Source organism: Neophocaena asiaeorientalis, unplaced genomic scaffold, assembly GCF_003031525.2.
Source record: "Neophocaena asiaeorientalis asiaeorientalis breed wild unplaced genomic scaffold, Neophocaena_asiaeorientalis_V1.1 scaffold92, whole genome shotgun sequence".
Lineage (NCBI taxonomy): Eukaryota > Metazoa > Chordata > Mammalia > Artiodactyla > Phocoenidae > Neophocaena > Neophocaena asiaeorientalis.
In genome coordinates this window covers 3,516,159-3,530,120 of record NW_020174057.1, presented here as the reverse complement: position 1 = coordinate 3,530,120, position 13,962 = coordinate 3,516,159, and the positions used below count along the sequence as shown (strand labels likewise).

The following is a 13,962-nucleotide window of genomic DNA, read 5'->3' as shown; positions in this document are numbered from 1 at the left end:
AATTTGTTTTTTTGGGTAGCGCCGGTAAAGCTGCAGGCAAACTGCTGGAACTAAGCGCGGGCGCTGTTGGGTGGATCCCTGCCTTACCCACGGCACCCGGGGCTCTTTCCCGCGGAGACTACATTTCCCAGAGTGCCCCGCGAGCCAGGAAGGCACGTGGAGCGGTGTCTCTTAGGACCCGGGTTGAGGTAAGATGGCGGGCTCGCTGTGAGTTGCAGTCAAGGTAACCATTTCCCTCTCCTTCTCCCGTTTAGGAGTCCCTAAAAGCTGGGCAAGCCCAGAAAGTTTATAGGCAGCTGTCGAGGTCTCCTACCTGTCGTTTGCGGCAAGATAAAGCCTCTGGCATTACCAGACTCGGTCCGTCCTGCAGAAGGGCCGGCGTGTGGCCGCGCGCTTACCGTGGGGTCTGGTTCTGGTAGCCTGTTTCTCAAGCCTCAGTCCCTCCCAGACTCTCCGCAGTCCTCTAGTGCTCCAGCGTTGAATTCCGGGCCAAGGGGTTTACCCTCTGAATTCTCTCTCTGGGGTGAATAATGTGACTTCTGGATTTCGGACAGAGGGGACCTAACGTCCCCTCAAGTGTTTTGTTTCTTATTTCGTGGTCAGAAGCTGTGGGCTTGCGTTGCACCCATAGTACCTATTAAGCAGCAGTAAAGTGGCAGGTAAACAGTTTGAGCTTTCGGAGCCTCGCTTCTTAGTGTTTTAAATGGAGACGCCTACTTCACAGACTTGTGAAGGAGCATATAATGTATAGGAAAATGGGTCGTAAAGTGTAGGAGGCACACTGTAGGTACTCAGGGATGGCACTGCTAATGTACCGACACTGCAAGGAATCAGCCTGCGTAGTTCAACGACTAAGACTGATGAAATAAGCTTTTATCACTGTGCGGGGGTGGTGGGAGGGAGATAGTCATCGAGGCCAGTTGAAAACAAGTGATGTATGTCATTTATTCACAACAGACCTGGAGCTTGTGGTTGTTTCCCCCCATTTTACCGTGGAAGGAACTGAGGGTTGCTTCGTTAATGACTTGCCCAAACTTTTCCAGTTTGTAAGAGATTGACTCTGAAGTTCTTGGGAGCAATTTATTTAAATTTTGTACCTTAGTTTCTTCATGAATCAAAATAAAGATGCCTCTTATGATTAGGATGAGAGTAAAATGAATGGTAGTGGAAGCACCTTGGAAAGTTAAAAAGCTTATATAAGAGGGTGAAATTTTATTTGGGATTTTGGGTGTTTATATGTGTTTCTCCAAGTCAGTATTTAATAAGCCAAGGCTAGGCCTTCTTGTTTAATATTTGATTTAATCAGAAACAGAATACCCCTTTAAGAGATGTAATAAAATCTTGTGTATAGTACCTGGGAGGTTGTACACCGACACATTTGCTTTATGAAAGGAGAATGCTCTGTGTAGCATGTGTGAGTGACTGTTTCACATTGGCTGAGCACTCATTGAATGGAAAGAACTACACTAGGTGTTGAGAAGTTTGCATTTAAGATAAATAGTAATGGACATAGTTCTTGGGTTTCTGATCTTACTATACATTTTGATGATGTTGCTTTTTGTACTGTATTGCCTGGAAATGGAAAGTTGTTTAAAGGTTTTGTGTTACGCAACTGTAGTTCTCGGCAGTGATCCTATTTTGTAGTGTTCAGTGTATTGTGTCACTTTAATTTATCATAGGTAGCACTGATTTTTCTTTATCTCTTATGCAGGGGTGAAAATAGTATACCTAGAAGCAATTTTTCTTTTTTTAGAAGCAGATTTTAAAAGCAGTTTCTCTTCAAATCATCTTTCTTACCACCTGATAAGCATCTTGATTCACCATGGCGTTGGCAGCAGTAAAATGGGCTATATCAAGCAGAACTATCTTGAAACATTTATTTCCAATTCAAAGTAAGTGAGTTTTTTAATGTTTAAAAAGTGTTTGTTTTTTTTTATATTTATTAATTTATTTTGGCTGTGCCAGATCTTCGTTTTGGCATGCATGAGGGATCAAGTTCGCTGACCAGGGATTGAACTCTGGCCTCCTGCATTGGGAGTGCGGAGTCTTATCCACTGGACCACCAGGGAAGTCCAATGTTTAAAAAGTTTTAAACTTTTTCAAATATTATAGTGATACATGTTCATTGAAGAACATTTAATGTAGTTATTGTATATGCCTGCTATTGTATAGGAGTGTAACGTGGAAAGATCTCTGTATAGAGGGGGGAAAAAGTATGTCATAGAAGAGTATATATCGTATGATCTCATTGTGCATTTAAAAGATGATCGACCATATATGTGTGTGTGTATATATGTATAAATGCAGAGTAAAAGATGTGAACCAAATAAGTTATCTCTGTAGACCACAAGTGGATTTAACCAAGGGCAAGGGAGGGATTGATAAAGAGGAACTTTTTCTAGTTTGATTCTTATTTATATTTTCACGTACTGCTTTTTTTAGTAGTTCCTAAAATTAGCAAACGGCAAATTTACAATTCCATCTTACAGGGTGATTATTGTTACTATTTTGGTGTGTTCTTTTGTGTTTTTTCTGTGTAATTTAAAAAAAAATGTGATTTCTTCCTTTTCTGAAGAAACGTAGTCAGATATTTTCTTCAAAGCCTATTAATACATGTTTGATAGTCAAAAATTGATCTATATAAATAGTCTATTAAAATCTTATTTCCTGACCAACCTTCTTTTCACTTTACTTTTCCTCTGTCTGTGAACTGCATTCTCCCATTTGTAAAGAAGACACGGTTAGAGGCTACAATAGGTTTGCTTTTTCATGTTTAGTGAGCCAACTTTTTTACACATCTCTGCCTGACCTTAATTGCTTCCTTCATGTTTCCTATTGAATACCATTTGTAATTGAACATTTTTATTGAATTAAGAGGAAAAGAGTTGTTTGAAGACTAGGGTAAAAAGCTGTATAAATGAAAGTATAATTAAGTAAACAGAGGAGGAGATTGCCAAGAGACTGTAGGTATACACTAAAATCATAGTGAAAACAAAACTGTAGTCAGCTCTTGATTACCTAGGAGCATTTTGTTGTTGTTGTTGAGAATTGGGAGAGAGACCTCTGCTGCTTAGTTTTCCTTTTGCCCTGATAGGAACTCAGCCCCAAGGCTGATGGGAACTCAGACGTAATCAGTTTTTACCTAGCTCATGTCCTGAAACAGCAATTTGTCCTCACTCAGGTTAATCTGCAAACCAGTTCATCTGCCCCTGGGTAAGTTAAAATTGTCTGTGTATACTTTACCAACTAGATTGTAAATTTGTACAGTGTCTATTTTAGTGTCCTCAGTGCCTCTCATACATGATAGATGATAAATAAATGTTTGTTGAATGGATCTCAGTGAATCGCAGTTGTCAAAATATCTGATTAGTGAAGAATGAATTTGGGTTACCCCAGAAAATTATTCCATTATCACTCAGTCATCCTAGTAATTAATGACTACCTAACTTCTTGCATCCTTAAGCCTCTTGTTTTACACAATTTCTATTATTACTATTGAAGGTAAAGTATTATTACTGTTACTGTTGATATTTTATATGAAAAGGAAGGACATTAAGATTAGAGGCAAAGCAAAACTGTGATTGGAAAGTTCAGTGAGCACAAATAAAAAGGCCTCCCTGTATTCCAGAAGGAACATTTAAAACCTTCCAAAATATACACTCAATGTGGGAATTTTACAGCTTTTAAGCATATTAAGTCATTTGGTCTTTACAACTTTGAATTTTACAATAACTTACCTATCACGTGGCATTATTCTCTTTCTGAAGATGAAGGAACTTGAGTTCTCTTGCCCTCAGAAGCTCAACCAAAGTTGCATATCTGGTAAATTAGACCTATGATCAAAACCTATGTCTTCCCAATATATTTTCTGCTATACCTCCTTTGTTGTTGTAATTTAAAATATTCAACATTTGAAAATGAAGTGGGACTATCAGCTTTTATAGATCATGTCAAAATGCAATTAAATGTGTGTGTATAAATATATATGTAAAACAAGAAAAGCCTGTGAGTTGTGGAGAGCTGACTCTCATTGAAATTCTTTTCGGCACATTGAGTTGATTTGGATTGATTGGTGTTAACTTTGGCATCAGTTCTAATTATGCATTTAGAACCTCTGATACTTAACCATATGTAGAATTTTTCTCTTGATAAAATGTCAAATGCATTTTTCAAGTATTAATTATGCAGAAATTAACATTTTAGAGGCAGTTTGACAATCTCTTCTTTATTAGTAGGAACTATAGGGGACACAGTAATGAACAAGGTGGGATTCCCGGCCTTAAGGAACTTATTTAGACTTGTAGTTGAAACAGACACCTATGGAAACAATACCTGGAATATGATGTGGTAGAATGTGATGTATGTCATGAGGGTACAAACAAATGTCTAAGTTAGTGCAGAGTACAAATTTTGCAGTTTCCTGTTGAACTAAATACTGTTGTCTTGAGTTTTCCCTCCTGCCTAGTTAAGAATGGTAGATTCTGTCTGTCCTGCCTCTGCCACCCAACCCTGTTTCTTTCAGCAAACATGTACATCATTTAGCTGGTGTATTCAGAGAATACAAACTGCTTTTAATATTAATCCATACATAATTAAGAAGATCCCCAACAGTGTCAGACAAGAAAATAAAATATGTGTAAATGATTTTTACATTACCCTCTGATTTATCTTAATAAATGCTCTTCTGTAGTACTAGCACAGATATTTGAAAATTAATAAATCTTTTGAAAGATGAGGTTATATTTCTAATTCTTTGTATTTTGTTATCTTTATATCAATAGAATTTTGGGGTTGACATTTTGCTGAGTAATCTTTTATGATACTAATGAATTTTGTTAAGGTACTTTTAATGCATTGGAGTAAGAATTTATATTTAGACCTCTAAGTATATGCAATCCTTTGGGAAAGGAGAGTTTACAGATCTTTGTTTAGACATCTTTGATACATATAAATAACTGATGCATTAAAAAAAGGACACAATGATGGTATAGCAATGTCATATGGAGTGTTGGTTGTGGGACATGTAAAATAGACAACTCTTTCTGTGATGGAGATGTAGGGCAGGAAGGGGGAGAAGGATTTCATGGAAGGGTAGCATTTGACTCTTGAAAGATGAGTGGTAGTTGAACAAAGTGGGGATGGCATTCCATACTCAGGAGCAAGTGGCTCAGTTGAGAGAAGTTGATCCTTGGTTTTAGCCAAGATATACTCAGAATTTTTTTTTAACCATACTGAGCTACATTTACATTTTTTCTTTATATTTAAAAGAACATAATTTCTCTGAACATAGAGGGACCTTTTACAAACTTTAAAAAAAGTAGTTATGGCTCTTGAATTTGCAGGTATTCTAAAAACGGAAAATATGCTTTGAAGTGTTGCATTTTGATTAAGAAAAGTTGATTTTGAACAGTTCATTTTGTATTTCATTACTTAAACACTTGCCCTTTATGAGCTATGCACTCCAGTCACACTAAAGTTTTTATTTTATTATATTATTTATTTATTTATTTGGCTGAGCCGTGCAGCTTGCGGGATCTTAGTTCCCCAAGCAGGGATTGAACCCAGACCCCAGCAGTGAAAGTGCTGAGTCCTAACCACTGGACCACCAGGGAATTCCCAACACTAAAGTTTTTAGAATACTCAGAAACTTTATGTTCTTTCTTTCCTCTGGTCCTGGCACTTTTTATTCCCTCTGCAAGGAACACTGTACTCATCCCCTAACAACTCCAGCTTACTCCATCATCCTTCAGAACACCTTAAACATCATCTCCACTGGAAAAGCATTCTTGAACCTGTATACTCCTGTTTTGTAATCTGTCCATGTGTCCCTTTCACTTCCAATGCTTACCCTTCCTAACAGGGCTTATCTTTATATTGGAATTGTTTGTTTACTTGTCTCTCTCTCACCAGACTTGCACCCTTTTTGAGGTCAGGGACTGGATGTTAACTTGTTGAATCTCTAGCTCCACGTACAGTCCTGTTTCATAGTGAATACAGTAAATAGTGGTTGAATGAGTAAAACCAGCTTTACATTGGTGTGAGGACATATGCTCAAATTAACTAAATTCATCTTACTGTTTGGGGTTTTTGCAGATGGAGCCTTATATTGTGTTTGTCATAAAACTACGTATTCTTCTCTTCCAGATGACTATAATTGGTATGTATTGAAATCCAATTGAAAAAAAAAGTTTGTTAGCTCTATCTGAAATGATTTAATTTTATTTCTTGTTTTGGTATTTTCTGCTTTCTTTTCTGATTATTCTTTCTTTAATTTTGTTTTTAAAAATTATTTCAGTGATCTTATTTACCCAGTGTCTGGGCTTATAAATGGTTTAAATAAAAATCATTATCATTGTGTTTCACTGAATACTTCATTTGTTGTAAGACAGACTTGCTGATAGAAATGCTGTCTTTTTTTCCTGAAGTATTCTTTAGCTTTTTGGAAAAACTAAATACTTTTTATGGTTTTCTCTTAGGGTTCATATGTATTAGCTTAAGCAGTTATTTATCTTATCTTTTGTTAACATTGAATAATCCTAAATTACAAATATTTAATTCAACCACAATTTATTTGGTACTTATTCTAGTCAGTATGCTAAGAACTAGGAATAACATATGAATGAAATATTGTCCTTTATCTCTATAGCAGCGTCTTATGTGCAGAAACTACAACATGTTTTCTTAAGTTACATTGTTTTCATTGTGAATTTTAGTAAAAATGTATTTTCTTCCCTCTTGACACCAGTTTTAATTGTAAATTTAGTAAGTATTAGGATAGTGATGAAGTAAGACTAGGAAATAGGTAGCACTTTTGAACCTGAAAAGATTGAGTCTTATGTGATGTGTTTTGCATTATGCCAAAGGCACTTGGAGAAATGCTGATCTAGAAAAAGTGCTCAGCTACAATCTTTATGATTGGAAATTCAGGTGATCCTTTACCTGGAAGATTATGTATTTTGCTGATCTTCGGCTTTAATAATTTAAGTAATCTTACAGCTTTTTGAAGGTAGCTTTTAGATAAGGAAAAGAAGTTCTATTAATAGTGATGAATGAACATGAAGATCTCTTCCAAAGGTTGAGAAAACAAGTAACTTTAACAAAACAAATAATTTGAAGAATAATTTAGATAAAATAGTGGGTAATGCAGTAAAGGTTTGTTGTGGTAGTTAAGCTGACACATTTTGTGGGATGGTATGAGTTGTCCCCTGTAATATGGGTACCTGGTTTGCCAGTCCAGTGACATGATGGCATTTATTCTTCAGGGATTGGTGATTAACAAATTATGGCTCTAATAATCATTTTGCCTTGAATACAGTATAACTCTGTTTCTAAAACATTCTTTTTTTTAGCAAAGTAGAGCTTGCTTTGACATCTGATGGCAGGACAATAGTATGCTATCACCCTTCTGTGGACATTCCATATGAACACACAAAAGTATGTATAAGAAAATCTCTTGTAATTTTTAATTTGTTGTTGGACTATTCACCCTTCTTTACAGTATCCGAAGAGAAGGGAATTGTTTGATTTTCTTTATTTGGTTTAGATCTTTTGGCTTTTTTATTTTACTGTTTTGAGTTTTCTATTTCTTTTCATCATTTTTCTCTAAAGGTTTTTTTTAGTACACAAAGTGAAACATTTAACACAATTACGACATTAGTTTTCTGGTCTAAAATTTGGTAGATTTCTGACTAGGGATCAAACACACCTAGTATAAATTTTAAAAACACATTGTCCCAGGCTTCCCTGGTGGCGCAGTGGTTGAGAGTCCGCCTGCCGACACAGGGGACACGGGTTCGTGCCCCGGTCCGGGAAGATCCCACATGCCCCGGAGCGGCTAGGCCCGTGAGCCATGGCCACTGAGCCTGTGTGTCTGGAGCCTGTGCTCCGCAACGGGAGAGGCCACAACAGTGAGAGGCCTGCGTACCGCCAAAAAAAAAAAAAACACATTGTCCCATACTACTTACTATATATTACAATCTAATAAATTATGAAAAGTTTGTATTTTAGTGTACTGTTTCATAACTTTTATATTGTGTTGGTTTTGATAATCCTCTTCATGTTTGGTGAATTTCTTCTTTTTTTGGTTAGTTTTTTCTTTTGCTTTTTTTTAAAAAAATAAATTTATTTATTTTTGGCTGCGTTGGGTCTTCGTTGCTGCGCACGGGCTTTTCTCTAGTTGTGGTGAGGGGAGGCCACTCTTCGTTGTGGTGCGCAGGCTTCTCGTGGCGGTGGCTTCTCTTGTTGCGGAGCATGGGCTCTAGGCGTGTGGGCTTCAGTAGTTGTGGCTCGTGGGTTCAGTAGTTGTGGTTCACGGGCTCAGTAGTTGTGGCTCACGGGCTCTAGAGTGCAGACTCAGTAGTTGTGGTGCATGGGCTTAGTTGCTCTGCGGCATGTGGGATCTTACCGGACCAGAGCTCGAACCCGCGTCTCCTGCATTGGCAGGTGGATTCTCAATCACTGCACCACCAGGGAAGCCCCTGGTTTTTTTTTTCTAATGGGCCAACATGGGCATATATTTAACTGGCCTAGTTTAATTTTTTCCATATATCTTCAAAAGCCAGGCACTAAATAAAGGAGGTTTTGTTTTTATTTTTAATATAATTTAACTTGACCCAAGTCTTTTTATTATTTTATATATGAATAGCTTCCTCATTTCTTTAAGCCCTCTTCTACTATATTTCGTAATGTTTGATTTGCTTTTTGAGGAGAAAATAATTCGTCACAGGGCTTCCCTGGTGGCGCAGTGGTTGAGCGTCCGCCTGCCGATGCAGGGGACGCGGGTTCGTGCCCCGGTCTGGGAAGATCCCACATGCTGTGGAGAGGCTGGGCCCGTGAGCCATGGCCGCTGGGCCTGCGCGTCCGGAGCCTGTGCCCCGCAACGGGAGAGGCCACAACAGTGAGAGGCCCGTGTACCGCAAAAAAAAAAAAAAAAAAATAATTCGTCACATGATGCATCTAGTGATACCTATTTTTAAAAATCATCATTAGGGCCAGAGTACCGGTTTGACAAAACAAATTAATGTTATTTTACTAGTTTGTATTCCCTTTTTAAAACCTCACCATTTTGTCTGCCTGCTTTGTATTCTAGCTAGATACCGTAGGCAGTATTCCAGTATTCCTTTTTTGTTTCATTTCTTTGGACAGTGTGTAGAAAATAGGAGTAAGTCACTGACTTTTGGCATGTAAACCTCTAGCTCATACTATATTGTGCCTTCTTACATTGTTATTTTTTGTTATATTTCTGGTCATGTGCTTTATCCTTGTTTTAGCAGTTTATACTAAGAAGCCCAGGACTGTGTGATCATTTCTCAGTATCCAAATTCTCATCCCCATATGGCTCTTTGCATCCCTAAATCATAATTTTCCTATCTTTCCCAACTCTCAAAACTTTTCCACTGTACTTTTATTTTATTTATTTATTTATTTTTTTTTTTTTTGCGTTAAGCGGGCCTCTCACTGTCGTGGCCTCTCTCGTTGCGGAGCACAGGCTCCGGACGTGCTGGCTCAGCGGCCATGGCTTATGGGCCTAGCCACTCCGCGGCATGTGGGATCTTCCCGGACTGGGGCACGAACCCGTGTCCCCTGCATCGGCAGGTGGACTCTCAACCACTGCGCCACCAGCGAAGCCCCACTGTACTTTTAGAACTTACTATCATCATTAAAATCTCTCATAACCTTAACTTCTTCCAGAATGTTGCCTTCACCTTCTGACTCTAACAGAAACTTGGCTGTACCCTGGTGTCAGTGCTTCCCTAGCACTCTTAAGTAGTTGTGCTTTTCTCTCCTAAACCCTTTTACTACTGAGCATAGAGATGGAATAGGTGTCCCTGTGGCTCTTCACTGTCATATCCAGATCATCTTTCCTCCTCCGTAACAATTTCTAGCTTTGTAGTTTGTATCATTAAACCATACCATCTACTTATCTTTTTTCTTTTGCTGTTATCTGTCGTCATGCATTTCACTTCTCCTCACCCTCATGTGACCCCATCCCTCCACTCTTCTTTGAAGATTTTAGATGTACTCTCACACTCTCCAACACTGTGTCCTAATTCTTTGTTATTTCAGTGTCCATGTAGATGATCTGTCTACTACCCCAGCCTCTTAACTTTTTGATCTTTTTTCCACATGGGAGTGGAGCTCCCCACTCCTGTGGTTGTACCCTAGAGATGTTTTAATCACAAATAACTCCTCTTCCTTCCTCCCAATCTAGATTTTTAAGAATTCCACTAGCTTACTACCAACTCCCCCTAGTTTCCCAGCTTCAGGAATTATTCATCCCCTCATTAAGATCTGCATCAGTTGATCGAACCACTTGTTCGCAGTCCTTCATGTATCTCGTACATTCTCACTTCTTTCCTTACCCAGCATAGATTCCATGGTCATCATCATAATCACTCCCTTGCATACATACCCATCTCCCTGCCTCTTTTTTTGTTGAACTCCCTTTGTTGTATCCGTTGTCTCCTCTCCCATGTCCTCAGTATCCCTCTCTCTAGTCTAGGAGATCACTCCTGTCAGTTCACACTAATCACTCTACTGCTACCACACTGGCCTCCATGCTGTCCTTTAAGGTAAGTACTTAGGAAGCTCCTGCCTCAGGGCCTTTGTAGTTACTGCTTCCTCTGCCTGGAATGCTTTTCCCCCAGAAATCCTCATAGTTTATTCCCTTTCCTTTAGATCTTTCCATATTTGTTACCTAGAGACCCTCCTTGCCACTACATTTAAAATAGTACCCCTGCCCCTGGAATCCCTATTGTCCTTCACTTTGCTTTGCTTTTCTTAATAGCATTTATCATTTCTGGCGCACTGGATATTTTCTTGCTTTTCTGTCTGTCTCCCTCCATTAAAATGTAAGCTCCATGAGGACAGGGCCTTGTCTGTTTTGTTCCCTGCTGTATCCTTAGCACCTGGAATAATACCTGTACTTGGTAGGTGCACAATATATATTGTTGATTAAATAAATAAATTTGGCCCTCTCCCTTCATGCTTAAGGGTTTTCTGTTTTAAGGCTAAGAGATATTTACATGGAGAAGCATGGACATTTTTTGCTTATAAAGTAATAAATTATAGATTGGACTTTATTTACAATAAGAAACATTCTCGAAAACATGTTACTGTTAAAATATGTTCCTTTTGAATCCAGATTTACAAATTTCATGAAGATAGTATATAACATTAAATAACTATATTTAAAGGTGACTTAAAATTTAGATTTGATTTTCTTCTTTTCTCAAGGAAGTAGCTGCAACTCTAGTGGGCCATTTCATTCTCTAGGCCCTGGAAAGCATATTGCATAAGTCATAAGTAGAAATACCTACTGACACTGGCTTTAGGAAAGTTAAGATGATTTGTATCTTTGGTTTTCTGGTAATTTACATTTGAATCTAAAAGATGTTGATTATTTTCCATGGATCCAGGTAAAAAGATCCTTCTTTCTGTTTCAGCCAAGTATGTGTTTTATTAAAACTAAAAATATTTTTCTAGAATTTAGGATTTCTAGTTTAGGAAGATGAAGATTTTAAACCAGGGGCAAAAAATAATGATTTGGAAAAATAAAGTAAAAATGTAAGTGCTCGAAATTCTTTTTAGTGGTTGATTTAGTCGAAATTTTCAAAAGTCAAATTTGAAAATTCTTAAGAAAAACAAGGGAAATTCAGGATGACAGTTCTGAATGTTTTTTTTTAAAGTTGACATTCAGTTTTATTTTAGTTTTTACTTTTTACTGAAATATTCATGTACCCTTTCTTTGAAGTTTGATCAAGGAGATCAAATACAACCTAAAAATCAGTTCTGAGTCTGCAGAGGCTTTTGGTTTAGACTTCTAAGAAGCCATTAATTCCAATGTCTTTTATCTGTGTGCCTGGAAAAGAAATACAAAGCAGAGAGAATTTGTGATATATTAGAATTGAGCCTGTTGGGAATAGGAAGAGAGACAATGAACTTTTATTGACACTTGAAAATAACTGTTTGATAAGAGTTAAAACATTTGATCTTTAGCAACAAGTGTAGTAACCTAAAAGAGAAAACTATAGGCTCTAATCTAGCATTTGCTAGTATTCCTCAGGGTCTGATAGTAACTTGCAAAGACACAAATATTAATATTTCACTCTACATGTAAGAGATGATCATATAAAATTACTTAAAATGTCTAAGGAGCTCTTTTTCTTTAAATAAATTTATATCACTGTTTTCCTGTTTGAGGCCTTACAGTAAATGTTAACAGCTACCTACCATTATTGAACTCAAAGAGTACAAGGGACAGCTCAGCATGTTATTATTTCACTTAATCCTCATCAAACCCTTATTAGGTAGATAATTACTGCTTAGATTTTACGAAAGGGAGATTAAGAGCTTAAATAACTATTCCAAGGTCACAGAGATAGTAGTTATTGACCAAAGCCCAATTCTTAACCTCTTCATTATACTTTCTCCTTATTCTCTCCCACACTAAGGAAGTGGTTCCTTATTCCTACTTAAAGCAAATTGTTACACTTAAATCTAACTTTGAAAGCTTTTCATAATCTGATTTCTCAAGATCCATTTTTTAAGATCACCTGCTTATTGTATGTTTTTACCTACTTTGCTTTATTTATAATGTTTGTTATTCCTTCTAGAATTCATTCTGCACTCTGTGACAAGGCTCTGACTTGGCTCCTGTTCTATTTCTCACTAATATCTTTGTTAATTTGCATCTCTATAGTACTTAGTCAGTTGTGCCACCATCATGTACTTATATATTGCCTTTTAAAGAGGTTTCATTTTCTCATGTACATAAACTAAATAAATATGAGTCTATGCTGTAACATTCAGTACAGTGGTAGAATGTAGCAATTGTCGTTAATAGTGTGTGAATGTAAAGAAGACATCTGTGTTTGAATTGTTTCCTTTTTGATGGTAAATTCAGGTTTTCATTGTGTTGTAATACATATCTATGGTATTTGTAAAGCAAGGCAATGTTACAGTCTTGTGTTACATATGTTATCACTTAATATTTAAAATATAGGTAGCTTGACTTTCCAAGATACTGATTTTTAAGGGCTTTAATCAGCCAGCGTTGCTGATGGGCATATGTTATATCACTCATGTGTTGGGAGGAGATGAGATTTTTTTTAGTAATTAATGTCTTTGGGGGAAAAAAACTACTCGAATTACCATAAAGCATCATTTGATGGCATTTCAGGTACATAAAATGAAAACATTGAGAAATTTCCTGCTTCTTTTGGATATAAGAAATGTCATTTTCTATTAAAGGTTTTTCATTGTATCTCACTTTAATGGTATGCAAGGTAGAGACTAAACTTTTAAGTTAAAAAATAATAATGGGCACAATTTATAGTTTTGAGAAATAGAAACTAAAATATGTTTTATTATTGGGGGAAAATAACTTTAAGAACTTTATTATTGGAAAGGGAACCCAAAACTTGATATGAGAAGAAAAATATTTCTGGGGAATTCCCTGACAATCCAGTGGTTAGGACTCTGTTCTTCCACTGCAGGGGGCACGGGTTTGATCCCTGGTCAGGGAACTAAGATCCTGCCTGGTGTGGCCAAAAAAAAATTCTGATTCTTTAATGAATAGTGCAGCTAAGTGAAACTGTTCTGATGACTTATTTACCCACCTTTAGGTACAAAAATGAAGTACTCAGTGTGGTAATTATTTTACTGTAAACTCAATCAGATGCTGGCTAACATTCCTACGTTTTGATTTGTTCATTGCTGATTATTTTGCAGCCTATTCCTCGGCCAGATCCTGTACAGAATAATGAAGAAACACATGATCTAGTGCTGAAAACCAGATTAGAAGAAAAAGGTGAATACTTAGAGCAAGGACCCATGATAGAACAACTTAGCAAAATGTTCTTTACTACTAAGCACCGTTGGTATCCTCGTGGACAGTAAGTTCTATTTTCTTTTCTTCTTCAACTCTCACTGAACCCTACAGAAATACATAACTTTACTTCT

The 13,962-nt window shown here is 37.1% G+C and overlaps 1 protein-coding gene across 2 annotated transcripts in view; it reads left to right on the top strand.

Moving 5' to 3' along the window:
- The first annotated feature begins 184 nt into the window (after window positions 1-184).
- MRPL42 (mitochondrial ribosomal protein L42) overlaps window positions 185-13,962 on the top strand; it is a 31,450-nt gene continuing 17,672 nt past the window's right edge. The window contains exons 1-5 of one of the 2 annotated variants that reach the window (XM_024754369.1): window positions 185-223; window positions 1,754-1,892; window positions 6,094-6,157; window positions 7,350-7,434; window positions 13,732-13,895. In XM_024754369.1, coding sequence (XP_024610137.1) covers window positions 1,823-1,892; window positions 6,094-6,157; window positions 7,350-7,434; window positions 13,732-13,895 — 383 coding nt within the window. In that variant the 5' untranslated portion in view covers window positions 185-223; window positions 1,754-1,822. Of the gene's footprint in view, window positions 224-1,711; window positions 1,893-6,093; window positions 6,158-7,349; window positions 7,435-13,731; window positions 13,896-13,962 lie in introns of both variants that reach the window. The other variant, XM_024754368.1, reaches the window with a different exon arrangement.